The sequence below is a fragment of the Patella vulgata genome, chromosome 7 (assembly GCF_932274485.2).
Source record: "Patella vulgata chromosome 7, xgPatVulg1.2, whole genome shotgun sequence".
Lineage (NCBI taxonomy): Eukaryota > Metazoa > Mollusca > Gastropoda > Patellidae > Patella > Patella vulgata.
In genome coordinates, this window is record NC_065885.2 from 30004885 (window position 1) to 30018950 (window position 14066).

The 14066-nt window shown below is 30.5% G+C and overlaps 1 protein-coding gene across 3 annotated transcripts in view; it reads right to left on the bottom strand.

Annotated features, from left to right (window-relative positions):
- Positions 1-389: 389 nt before the first annotated feature.
- The window catches only part of LOC126826878 (protein kinase C iota type), a 32262-nt gene continuing 18585 nt past the window's right edge, over positions 390-14066 (bottom strand). For 2 of the 3 annotated variants that reach the window (XM_056102163.1, XM_050555976.2), the window contains 10 exons: positions 11532-11546; positions 10872-11030; positions 10203-10300; positions 9818-9954; positions 9513-9598; positions 8336-8423; positions 6535-6660; positions 5995-6074; positions 4647-4852; positions 390-4067 (listed from right to left, as the gene is read on the bottom strand). In XM_056102163.1, coding sequence (XP_055958138.1) covers positions 3980-4067; positions 4647-4852; positions 5995-6074; positions 6535-6660; positions 8336-8423; positions 9513-9598; positions 9818-9954; positions 10203-10300; positions 10872-11030; positions 11532-11546 — 1083 coding nt within the window. In that variant the 3' untranslated portion in view covers positions 390-3979. Of the gene's footprint in view, positions 4068-4646; positions 4853-5994; positions 6075-6534; positions 6661-7422; positions 7511-8335; positions 8424-9512; positions 9599-9817; positions 9955-10202; positions 10301-10871; positions 11031-11531; positions 11547-14066 lie in introns of all 3 variants that reach the window. The other variant, XM_050555977.2, reaches the window with a different exon arrangement.

A 14066-nucleotide genomic window follows, 5' to 3' on the forward strand; every position in this document is an offset into this window, starting at 1 on the left:
AATCTTAAATGAGATGTACTCTGGAATGGACCTACCCTTAATCTGTAAATAGCAAGACACAATTACAATACTTGTTTTGTGAATTTTACAAAAGTGACCCGACCCTTAAATTAAATATGAAAAGGTAGCCTACAATATGTTTGTACATAGCTTCACAAAATTGTTAAGTTTTACTTGCTATCCTCCAGAAACAACCCAAGCCCAGAAAAATACCAATTTTCGGTAAAAAAAGAATACAAAAATTCTTTTTAATCTGTAAATAGCCGAAGTAACAATTTCAGTAAATTTGTGTAGAGAACTTCATACACATGAAATTGTGACAGACGGACAGGCGTATTCAAGGATATAATTAAGTTATGTAATGAAGTAGCTAAACATAAAACCAGTAATTTATTTGTATTCTTTATTTATATTAGATATTAAACAAGCTACATGTAACATGCTAGCTGTAGGAATAACATGATTTCTGGCCAAAAAAAGGTTACGATTCTCAATCTCTCATACATTAATATAATTGTACCCTACCATTATATAGTAATACATTTAAAACATGTATAAATAATCAATAGTATAGTCTCTTCACAACATGAGATAAGTTAATATATTTTTCATATATAACTAATACATATATAGTCTTTATATTTACATATAAATGCCCCAGGGATTTTTACACAGGCTGTAAATAATGAGTTCTTAGTTTTTTTGTATAGTCAAATTATATTCCAATGAAAAATTACTAATGAGACGATTTGCATTATCAACTACAAAAGAAAACATCTATGGTCGACATGATTTGAACACTTTTTGACTGAAGAATTGTGATGTAAAAATACAATTTTGTTTTTAAGTACTGGTAATGCAGCAAAAGCTTTGAAAAATAAAGCAGGAAATACATTTAAGAAGCAGCACAAAAAAAGTTTTGACAATGTTCTTAATTATTGAATGAAGCATGAAAGTAAAACCCTTTTATAAAATATTCTAAATTTCACACAAGACTATATGTTCATGCATAATATAGCTAGTAATAGTATTTACATAGCATAGAGTCGAATCAGTCGATGTTGTTCTTTCTCACCATTTACCAGGCTCATTATACAAAATACTAATATTAACTTAGATGGCTCAAAAAGGAATACCATTGGTCCCAAGAAAATGATATTAAAAGTGTTAAAGCGACATAATGCCCAAACCTAATTCTCAATATTTACCTCTCCTATACTATTATAAAACCTCAACATCGTACTGATTGGGTAAAATATTCTTTTGACAAAGACATAACTGACACAGTGGCGTAGCAACTTTAAAAGTTATGATGATACCGAATTCATGCTGTTATATTGTTTAAACAGGTCACCCAATCATCTTGCCTAATGGTGAGGCAGCCCTGTATATCAATACACTTTTCTCAGTGAATACAAAACCTTAAAATTTCATTTCAATCTTAAAATTTATTAGAAACTGAGTATAACTATAACCCAGTCTTTCTTAGAAATGAAATTGACATTATGTCCCTTAAGGAATACAAATCTCAGTACATCACAAACCTGAACCAATTTATTTCAGTTTTCAGGATTTTTAGACAATCTTAATAAATCCTCTAATAGGAATGCATACTGAAAATCCATGACTTGTTTCCAGAATTAATTATTGTTCTTATCTCAGTGGGACCCTCTATAAGGAAGAGTAACTCTTAGCTAATATCACATAAGGACATGTTAGTTAACTGACCTTAGGGCGGTTGTAAAACTTTTGATATCAATGTTTACAAATAAAGTTATCTCTTAACAACACATGTATTATCTAATCAATTTATAACATTCTCGTGCTTCAAGCAGAAATATTACAATTCTTTACACAACCTTTGAAATAAGCATATTACATAACAATTATTAGAGCAAGAACAAATATTTGATTTACAAATGGAATTAGCAATAAGATGCCATATTTAGATATATTGATGGTAGTGACAAGGTTTCTAAATTATAAACATCTAAAATCAAATCACACAAATTTTTTATATTTAGATATATTTGATGGTAGTGACAGGATTTCTAAATTATTATCATCTAAAATCAAATCACACAAATTGTTTATATCATACAAATTCTGGACCTAAAATTTCATTGTTAAACAAATTCTTGATTTAATACCTATTTCATCCATATTTAACTAAATATCTCCATGTTAAATGTTAAAATTATCATTTCCTTTCCAACTCTGATTCAATCATGGCAAATTTCTATTAGATATATATCAAGACAATACATTAATACTTTTATTTATATTTACAAATACGTAACTAAACCATTTCAGCTATATTTATTATATCGCTGAGAGTTGTTAGTCCCATTCCACAAAGAGTACAAAAAGTTACATACACACGAGTTTAATACGGTTGTATAGTAAAATGTATGATTTATATTCTGATATGTGCTTTGTGAAATAGGACCTTGATTTGAAAACAAAATTTATTATTTGGTGACCTTGTTCTACAAACGCTAAAATACCCAGAACTGATATGTTAGTTGTGTTGAAAATATATGCATTAAAATATATATATATAATAACAAGGCAGGATAGGCCTATGCATACCCTTTATAGAACACCTGATATCACTTCTCATGTACTTGACAAGTTCACAAAGCTGACAATTACATTAGCACCCTCAAGTATGCTTAAACTACACTTCTGATTTTCTGATTTAAAGTCACCGAGTTCAATTTTTAATTTTATGCTTTGTTCTTCTAAATGCAGCTAAACTGAACTTTCTATGCAAAGTTTATTTTATTTTCTTAGTTCAAATCAATATTTTGCAATAAAAACACTTTGAAAACCATCAAAGACAGGGTGTTGCGAAAACCTGTGAACAGCACTGTATGAAAATAATCACCCCACTATACTATTAGCACAACCAAAATTATTCAAATTTAAAATCCACATAATGTACATACAGTATCTTATAATAAAAGTTCAAATGATGATATATACATGTTTGAATATTATGAGCAAAATGCTATAAAAAGAAATGTACAACATATATTTTGATTGATATGACAGATTGTAAATATATGTATATGATGAATATTATGATAAAAGATAATCAAACAAAATATTAACAATCACATGATTAATGTGAAATAAAAATACATAACTTTATACAAATTCATATTAAAAAAAAAAATCTGTCTAGACTTTGTGCATTTTAAAAATATATTTACAAACTGATATAGCAATTTAATGAAAATTTTGAATGATATTACATTAAATTTATAATCCCCCATCAAAAACATTTATACCCAAGTCTTTAAAATTTGACAAATATTGTCAAGAATCCAAAGCATTATAAATGATAAAGGCAAATTGACTTCAATTAAGAATTACATTAAATAATACATTAGATTATATATGAAGAAATCGACATAATATGTATTCAAAAAGAGATTCATATTAATATATATATATAGGTTGGTACGAATCATTAAAATATAAGAGTTCAAGTTTAGACAAAAATGTGCAAAAATGTATAAATACATGTATCCGTGCAACAGATACCCGATAAGGTTAGACGAGCCGACACACAGAGAAAATCTGTGAGAAAAAACATCAAGACAAAAGTCATGTGGTTAAGCTTAAAATTACCCCCCCCCCCCACAAATCCATCCACTTGATGCTATTCAATAAACAATTATGTTACTTTCTTCCAATGAATTATTTCTATTTAGAACCTAACGATATTTGAGCGTTCTTGAAAGGCATGCATGATTCAAACGACTATAAACCATGTCCCAGCTTGTCACAGACTAGATGTTTTCTTGAAGTATTGATTTATTAAGGATTTCAAAAAGACTACTATGAGGTACATACACAAATATTTTATCATAGCACTTGGGTATGCTGTATAGATATTACTGATTAGTGTATAAGAAGGCTAATGTAATCAAAAAGTTTGTAAATCTATTGCTTCCCCAAAATACATTTTTCAAACACAATCTTCCATTGACATAAGCAGTGGGTTGACATATTCAAATCCTTCAAATTCTGACTGGTCTATTTTATCAATAACTTTCCTGTAACAAAAAAAAAAATCGTCAATAAAATATAACATACACACGTCATTTAAAAGATAATTAATTGTTTGTATTAATTTTTTTCTATAAATACAGCTATTAGTTTGTATGTATGTAAATATTGTTATTTATACAAGGGGATAGAGCAACTAGGTCATTTAGGGACTAACCTATGTTACAATTCTATTTCAATAATTCACTTGCGCGTGGGAGGAAACCAGAGGACCAGGTGAAAACCAACGAGGTAAGGCAGGTGACCCTACTCCGTCACTTACAAGCGTGGGATCAAAACCGCACCACTTGATTCAATGAGAGACCATATCATCTGACACCTATTATATGGGAGGAAATGCATTAAAAAGATGGTGTCTGATTTTTATTTTACTTTTGAAGATTTAAGATTTTGCATGACATCAGCTTTTACTTATCATTGACAGATCTTAATCAGCTATTGTGAATGTTTCAATTAATTAAATATGACTGATCAAATGAAATCAACGAAACTTTTTCAATCGCAGGTGATCTCTTCTTGATCACAAAAAAATTATACAACTTTGTAAGCAAACCAGGTTTACTTACGGATCATCAGGAGTAAGTTGTACAGGTTCATTAGTAAAAGCAGGATCAAAATGTTCTAAATCTCTATCATTACGTATAGTTGGTTTATACGGGGGTGGGATCTGTTTCTGAGATAATAATTCCCAGTTTATAGAACGATAGAATGGATGAGATTTAATATCCACAAAACCTGTATCAGGATGACAACCAAGTCTTTCTTTTGGATTCTGTAAATATACAAGAATATCAATTCTTTTAGATTCATATTCTTTATTTGTTGAACACAAGTATTTACACAATGTTAATATAAGATAGGTTGCCAGGCAACGAAACATACGCCCACAAGGTTCAATAAAGTGAAACAAGGGCCATAACTCTAGACGTAATGAACAGAAATTACTGAAATTAAATAGCCTTCTTCATTTTACTAATTTAAATCATGCATATAAATTTCACAGTGAAACAAGGACCATAACTCTAGACATAATAAACGGAAATTGCTGAAATTCAATAGGCTTCTTTGTTTCACTAATTTAAATAATGCATATAAATTTCAGAAAGATAGGATGATAACTTTTGGCATGTGAGTGTTCACAAGGTTCAACAGAGTGAAACAAGGGCCATAACTCTAGATGTAATAAACGGAAATTATTGAAATTAAATAGGCTTCTTCATCTCACTAATGCAAACAACATATATCAATTTTAAAACAACTGGGTGATAACTTTTGGCGTTAGATCGTTCACAAGAAATTGTGGACAACAGACATTTTTATGTGGGCGTATAAAAATAAACCAATAATATATGTATCATATTGTTGTAACTTAATAGTACATATATGTGTACATACTATACCGATATATAATAATTGTTTATTATTTATTTTCAGTAACATGACCATAAATTAAGGCCGTACAAAAATAGAAATTCTGGTTCTCGTACAATCCTTATCAAAAATCTCATGTAGGAGGGAGGTTTTTATTTGTCAAAGGGTCACTGATTCACTACTTGGCTAAATGACATTTCATACACATAAAATTTCATGGTGCTAGGTACATTTATCTCATGTTGTATTATTTATGGCTGCCATTACCAGTTACCAGGGTTGAGTACATGATAAATAAGCCTATGGGTTCATTTAATTTTCTTTTTTATACACATTTACTTCCTGTAAACAGGGGTACAATATTTATGTGCAGTTTTTAATTTTTATTTTTTGAACTAAAAACAGGTCATGCAGCACTTTTAAAGTGACGCAGGATTATCTGAGAACCAGAATATTTGTTTTGCATGGCCTAACAAGTAGACCACTGTGTTTATGATAATGCCCTGTAAATTCTGCTATACTTTATGATATAGAATATCTTACCTTATTTAGAAAACCTTTAAGTATAGATGCCGCTTTCACAGACAATGATCTTGGAATTCTGATAGTTTTCTCCAATATAACTGAAATATAATTTAATTACTAAAGCCTTTAAAGAAAACCTACATCAAATTTGACTACTATGAACGGGTAATTGGAGGTTGGGGGGGGGGGGTAGCTAGATTTTGAGAGAAAGAGCATGCACCAACTGCAATAATTCTGTGTTGCCTGGTAACAATTTCATCGACTAAGAATGTTGCAGGCTAACAATTGAGCCACCGCAGAATTGGATTTCTATTTAAGGAAAGATACAGCAATAACTGAAATATTAATGTGATTTTTCTGAAATGTTATGGAGATGTTTAAGGGGAGGTAATATTGCATTAGGAACACACAAAAGCAGTTACCTCCCTTGTAGTGTTTTTCTCTCCTTTGTGATTAATTTCTATATTGTTGTTCAAGATGTATACAAACTATAAGTCTAAAAAGACGAGGGTCATTAAACTATGAACTATACAAATGAAGCCAAATGGTAATACATACTTTGAAATAAATAATCTTCTGTATTTTGATCTGGATTATCTGCATTACCAACTACATCAAATGGTGATCTACCTGCTAACATCTCAAACATTAATACACCCAAAGCCCACCAATCTACACTGAAATCTACAAGATAATAATTTCTATTAAGATTAGTAAAAATATCTACACTGTGGTAGTACAAGATGATACATTTCCATAGCAAACGGATCAATTCATTGAAGAGAATATTTATTGTAACCAATTACAAATTTCTATGTAATTGAAATGATTTATATAACTATTTCTTTAAAAACTTGAATTATCCTTTACAAAATAAAGACTATATTTTTCAGATAGATTATTCATATACAGTCAAACTTGACAAAAACACAGTTTTAATCAAATTACTATTCCTTGCTATCTCTTATAAGATTATAATTATAGTGTTGCTCTTATGTAGTTTTTAGCTATGTATGTGGACCTCTTTTGTATAAAAATGACAAAACAAGGTACTATATACCAATCCACACCTACATGTATAAAACAATTTTACTCTAGAGGAAGCCAGTCAATGAGCATGCTTGATGTATAGTATAAATAGAATATACTATAAATTATGAACCTTGTCTAAATTTTGGATAGTTTCAAAAAAGACCATGATCTATAGTAAAAATAATTTTTTCAGGTTGATAAATTATCTACTGGGAGACAATTTTGTTTTTAGCTTTGATTTTAGCTGTATGATGTTCCAAATCGGTCAAAATATCACACTATTGTAACACGTTATTACAAATTTTGTGAGATATGTCTTTCTATATACAACTATAACAATTTACTGTTTAACAAAAATGCCTCATCCAAAGTGTATAGTAATGTATTATATGTAAATAAAGCCATCCAAGCTACCATATTCCTCGCCACGAAGAACTTCAGGAGCAATGTAGTTGGGTGTACCACAAAATGTATTTGTCTTATCACCTTCTTTCAACCCTTCCTGAACAAACAAAAGAGTAAAAAAAAAGAAAAGAAAATAAACAACTCATCCATCTACAAATTGTGCCAACTACCATGACCATGAGTGATTGGATGAGGATGAGTGTGAGGAGATATTAATATGATAATTACCTTCTAGCTGAAATAAACATGTTAGTAATATGCTAAAATAAAATAATGCCATCTGTTTATCAAAATATCCTACATCATTGTATTTCTGATGAATTTAACAACTGTACATTAATTGCTTATTTTCCCATAAAGATGCATTATGTAAGAGCTAATTCTGCCTATTACAGGTTTTAATTTTGGCTTCAAATGTTCTATCAATTATTTTTTAGACATTTATCAACATGACAAGCCTATAATCAACTCTCTAGATCATCGGATGGCGCAGACGTAAACGGAATAAAATAGGATAGCCATTTAATGATTTAATTTTAAAATAGAGGCCGAGTCTCGAATAACAAGTAATGCATCTTTAATTTCTATCACACTTTGATTGGTGAATAAAAATTGTTCCCAAAAATTCACTCTTGAGACAATCTCTGCTGTTTTCCATGCAAACAAAAATTCACACTATTCGCTGTTATCACAAACAACTTTGTTCAAACTGAAGTTAATCAATCAAAAGTGATCCCTGCTTTCATAGTCCCGTTCCGTATGAACATTTAATTGAATTTGAATATTTTCGGTTTTTCAAATTATAAGAAAAGATATTTCAGAATATTGTGATGGAGGAATTTTAATATTAATGGATGGCACAACTAATCTAAACCATGCTAATCTTCTAAAGAACATGCAGAGTTGTGTTTCCTTAACATACCATAATCTTCACCACGTAGAATCTCTGGCGCAATATAGTTTGGTGTTCCACAAAATGTTCCAGTAGTTTCACCATTTCCAAGTCCTTCCTATAGTTGATATGACATATAATGCAAGGATTATGAATGATAAATGAAATGAACAAGCTATAATATGTAAGGATGTTATAAAGAGAAATGTTTAACAAGTTAAATACCAGCTAGTAACAAGGAAACGGCTAAGTCACCTTATAAATCATCATGTTTATTGGATTTTCATCAGTGGTTTATGTTTGAAAAACTTCAAGAAGATCTTTAAACACTCAATAAAGACATTATAGACTGTACAGTTTCTTTTTTCAATACAATATTATCTAGGATTCTTTTCTGAACAAGTTTTGGGAAACAAGCATCCTGCATCACCCATCCCCCTTTCTCTACAAATCACAGTAGACTATAAGAGTTAGAAGTGAACTTGTTATAACACATTGTTACATTAAAACAAGGCATGACTGTTTATTATTAACAGTATACACTAGCAAATACAAGCAAACAGAAGGCAGTATGCTATTAACCACTATAGTTGCAGTATCAAAACTTCTATTAATGAATATCACAAGTTATCATTCCATTTTACTCTACTATTGGTATGATTAACACTAGATATGATTTTGCACAGATTCTGGAAAGCAAGAAGGCTTTTTTCAGTTATAATTTTTAGTTCATCAGTTCATTTATTCTGAGAACAGTAATTCGATTACCTTTTCCTATTGTGTCATTACCATTTAAAGAAATAAATATGGTATTTAAGATAAAAGATTATATGATCTAGTCTGAGTCAATATAAAATGTAGATATACCAATAGATATGTTAATAGTCAACACTACATATACTAAACTATATAGTATACATATATTAATATATGATGCAGTATTATAGTGCATGTTTATTTAGTAATATACTGTATAATATGAGTAGGGAAGGATGACAAATGGGCTGATAAATGAACAATGAGATTTTATATTGTATCACTTTTAAACAGGCAAGGATATATATATCCTGTTCAGAATATTACTCAATGAAAACTGACAACAATAGAAAATTAAATAAAATAAAATGATCAAGAATTATATTTAAACAAATATTTTGTAGGAGTATTCTCTGATGTAGTCATCATTTTAATGGGAGATTCAACTTACCTTGCACATGCCATAATCAGTGAGTTTGATGTGACCTTCAGCATCAAGTAAAACATTATCTAATTTTAAATCACGGTACACTATACCTAAAAAAAAAATTAAACAGAATAAAGACTATGAATAAACAGATAAGGTTTTCATTTAGTATTACTTTAAATTAAGTTTAGCTCCTTGGAGATATCAATCACAAGGTTTAACATTAATATTGAATATGTATTACTCTTCGATGCCCACTTACACCATCAAAACAGCAGTGTTCTTTATCTAAAATTCATATTACATGTACATGATTGTGTATGCATTACCTCTTTCATGTAGGAAATTTAAAGCTAGGCATATTTCAGCTGCATAAAATCTAGCATGTTCTTCTGGTAATCTTCTTTGTCTCTGCATGTGGAACATTAAATCTCCACCATTGACAAATTCAATTACAAAAAATAATCTAAAAAGATAAAATCAGCAAGCATTGGTATGGTTTATAACATTTGAGAGGGACAACGTTAATCTCACATGCCTTGATCTTCCGTTTCATGTCTTTCAGATAAATACCAATATTGAGATACAGTTAATTAAAGTGGTATAGGCCAAAGAAAATTAAAATAGGAATAAAGACCAAATTTGAAGTAGATTGTGTATTTATTTAGAAGGAACGTAAACTTATTGACAATGTTTTTATTATAATCTTCTTACCTGCTAGCAGTCATAAAACAGGAATGTAAACCAACTAAAAATGGGTAATTTGTTGCCGTCTCAAAAACGTGTTTTTCTGTTTGTACCCAATCGATATCCTATAAGAAATTAATAGTTGAACATTAATACTAATCATCATCTTTGGTATAATTAGAATTCATAGAATAAACAATATCTAAAGTGTCTCTATTAGACTAAACAACAGCAAGATATTAGTGAAACTTATCATGAAAAAATAATTTAACTCCAAGACTGCTAAGGAACAACTTCCTACTAAAAGTAGTAGTAGTGGGTGGAGGAATTTCTGGAATTATATTAAGGTCCAAACAAAATTGACCTATTCTTACTTATACCCAAAGGGTAGATTTCTGACATCAAACTCTTGGGAAATTGCAGAAAGTGAAAACAGTCGATGACTTGACCAGACCTAGTTCCTACCTACACTAATCAGAGTACTGGAATGTCAAAACTATTTAGAAAGTTTTGTTTGCTTGGGTTTTTTGTCATCTAGTTTATGACCTTCTCCGATCGCCTTTCAACACATGTAACACTTCTGATTTATTGATTAGTCGGAGTTTCTGTATTGTAATTACCATTTAGTCTAAATGCTAATGCATTATAAACCATAAAGATGTACAATAATTATTGTAATAGATACAGTCTACCTACCTCATCATCATTAACCAGCTCTTTTTTAATAACCTTCATGGCATAAATTCTTTTTGTTTTCTTATGTTCAACCTGTAAAACCTTAGCATAACTTCCTCGTCCGATAACACGTAACATTTCAAAATCATCTATAGATATCTGTCTTTCATCGCCAGTAGTCTACAAAAAAAAAAATATATCAAATCACATTGGAGTTTAAATGTTATGTTTTTTACAGTTCTTGAGAATGTGTAGAGGTAAGGTTGCAAATTTGGAGTGTGGAAATCCTCTGCATATCTAATTTAATATAAAGTAATATCTTAACAATAATGCATGACTAAATAGATATAATGGACTTTGCATCGTGTCTAATTTTTGCATAATCCTAAAAAGCAATGTGCAGGCCATAGGTAAAACATAGGTCTCTAAAATGATGAAGTTCACTGTAATTGTTACTCATTTAATGTTACATATTGAGCTTATTGAAGCCTATATAAGTGCACCACACCACATATACTGATAACATTCTTATTAAATACACTGTATAGCAATGATACTTATGTGTTTGTGTGTGTGAAGGGGGTGTCAAGCAACAGAGAAATTTTAAGCGTTACTAATAACATGATTGTATATCTTTAAATGTTATTGTAGATAACTAAAAGATGAATAACAGTCTCTTACCTCAATAGGGATAACCTGAAAAATAACAAAGAGAAAAAATTATTAAATATGTGGATGGTATCAATCAAAGTGTATACATGTATTTATAACACTAACTAGATTTTTTTTCTGTGCAATGAAAACATTCAACCTAAGATATCATTCCTCATTATATGAAATTATATTATGCTAGAAAAAAAAACTTCTATTAGTAGCATAATTATATTCTTCCTGAATAAAGAAGACAGGGCTAAAATTACTTATATGAACATTATATATCTTAACCTTTTGTGGCTCTAGCATAATACTGACGTATGTGCAAATGCTCAACTCCTATTTAGAAATTCTTAATTCTTTTTTATGCTTTACATTGTTTGTTAAATTTTTTTTTATATAATTTAGGATTCCAATATCTGAAAGTATTTTGTTATTTCATTAAAGATTGTTTCTGAACCACCCTCAACACGAAACTAAATATACTTTTGAAATTGGATTGAAATGCAACGTTCATTTGTTTGATATTTGTAAAGGGCATTCTTAATACAGTATTGTACATTCAGTACACTTTTTCTTCTATATGAATGATAGTCAACAAAGAACTTTTAGAACACCAGAATATTTTACCAGTTGAACAACTTGTGTTAACATGTGTAATTATTTATAAAGGATAATGATCAGGACAGGTGTGCAATTCTTTAGTGCTAATTGAAAACTACAGATGGCTAGCCATAACAATTATTCATCAACAAGAATAACATTTTTGTATGTCACTCATAAAAATTGTAGATAATTTCTGAATAAAATAGGTGTGAACAGATATTTTAACAAATTATAAAAGATTCCTTCTGGAGATACATCCTCAGTCATCCTGCATCACATTAAATAGCTTTAGAATGAAATATGGGGAGATAATGCAATGCAGGAGTTAGGGATCAGAAAATTCTAATTTTGATTTTTTGTTAAAATGACAGAACACCTAATACAATTAATTGCAAGGTGTTATATAAATTCCCTAAATAACTTATTTGGTGTTATGCAAATGGCAACCAATAAGTAGATTTGACAATTGCTCACACAACATACATTTACATCGAACCAAAAATCTAATCATGTTTCATTCTCACACACAAATAATATAACAGAAATAATTTCTGTTTAAAAGATGGTGTGGTGGTGGTGGTTGGGAGGTTGGGAGGTTGTGAGGGGTTGGGGGTATTTATTTTCCGTATTAGACATTGATCAGTCAAAAATCTAAGTAAGAAAATAAAAATCAAAATTGCCAACACCGAAAATAACAAGCAGTTGCCATGCAAGATACACCCACATATTTCAAGAGATGGACAGAGAACAAGCTAATAAGGAACAATAATCCAGGAAGTTAGGGTCCAATTAGCGAAAATATAGAAAAGATTGCCTTATCCATAAAAATACGGTCCGATATATGCGAATATTGAAAGGAATTGAGATCGTTGGGATATAACTATATATTTTAAGTTTCATCAAAATCGGATAAAAACTGTAATTTCTAGAGTGGCCACAAGCTAAAAATGTGATTTTTCGTACAATCATGGACCATAATCCACAAAGTTATGCTTCGATACATGCCAATATCTAAAGGAACCAGGATCTTTGGGAGATAAACCTATATTTTAAGTTTCATCAAAATCGGATAACAATTGTGACCTGAAGAGTGTCTGTCCACAACCAAATTGTGAATGGACGGACAGGGGCGACGACGACAATATATATCCACATGAAAATGTGAGCACATAAAAATAGATCCTGTGGACGAGGACAGTCATTTTTGTGGACATTGGAGCAGAAACGGTGAAATGCACAAAATTTCCCAAATAACGAAATAGCCCAAGATTACTGTAGACAAATACATATGGTTTTAAACTGTTTGACATTTTGAATACAATACTGAGTATTGTATATAATTATTCTTCATGTGTTTCAACTGCCATCAAATCTATTTGATGACAATTTAGACAAGAGCATCGCTACCGCTGCAATATACGTCCACATTCCTGCTTTGATTGATGACTATAATATGACAAGAGGCAAAGAAGGCTAGGCGCTGGGTGTGACACGTCCCAGGGGTTCAGGGCATGCACCAAAATAAATAGTTGGCGTCGTTGCTGCATAATTGCAGAAAGTAGACAAACACAAAAATTGGGTGTGACTCTGCCCCTGGGGGTCAAATATGGATCAATATAAATATATAAATAGGAACAAATCTGTTATTGAAATGATTGATATGCCGATTTGAACAATATCTGTAAATAATTGCAAACTTAGGCTATAAGTAATACATATGCCAAGTTTGAAGATGATTCATCAGAATTCCTACCAGTATACGATAAACACAAAAATTGGGCACGACTCTGCCCCAAGGAGTCAGGGCATGCACCAAAATCAATAGTTTGGATAAAGGGAATACATATACCAAGTTCCAAGACGATCCATTAAAATTGTGGCCAGTAGGCACCACACAGACCCAAACGAAAAATGGGTGTGGCTCCGGCCCTGGGGGTCGGGCATTCACCAAGAATA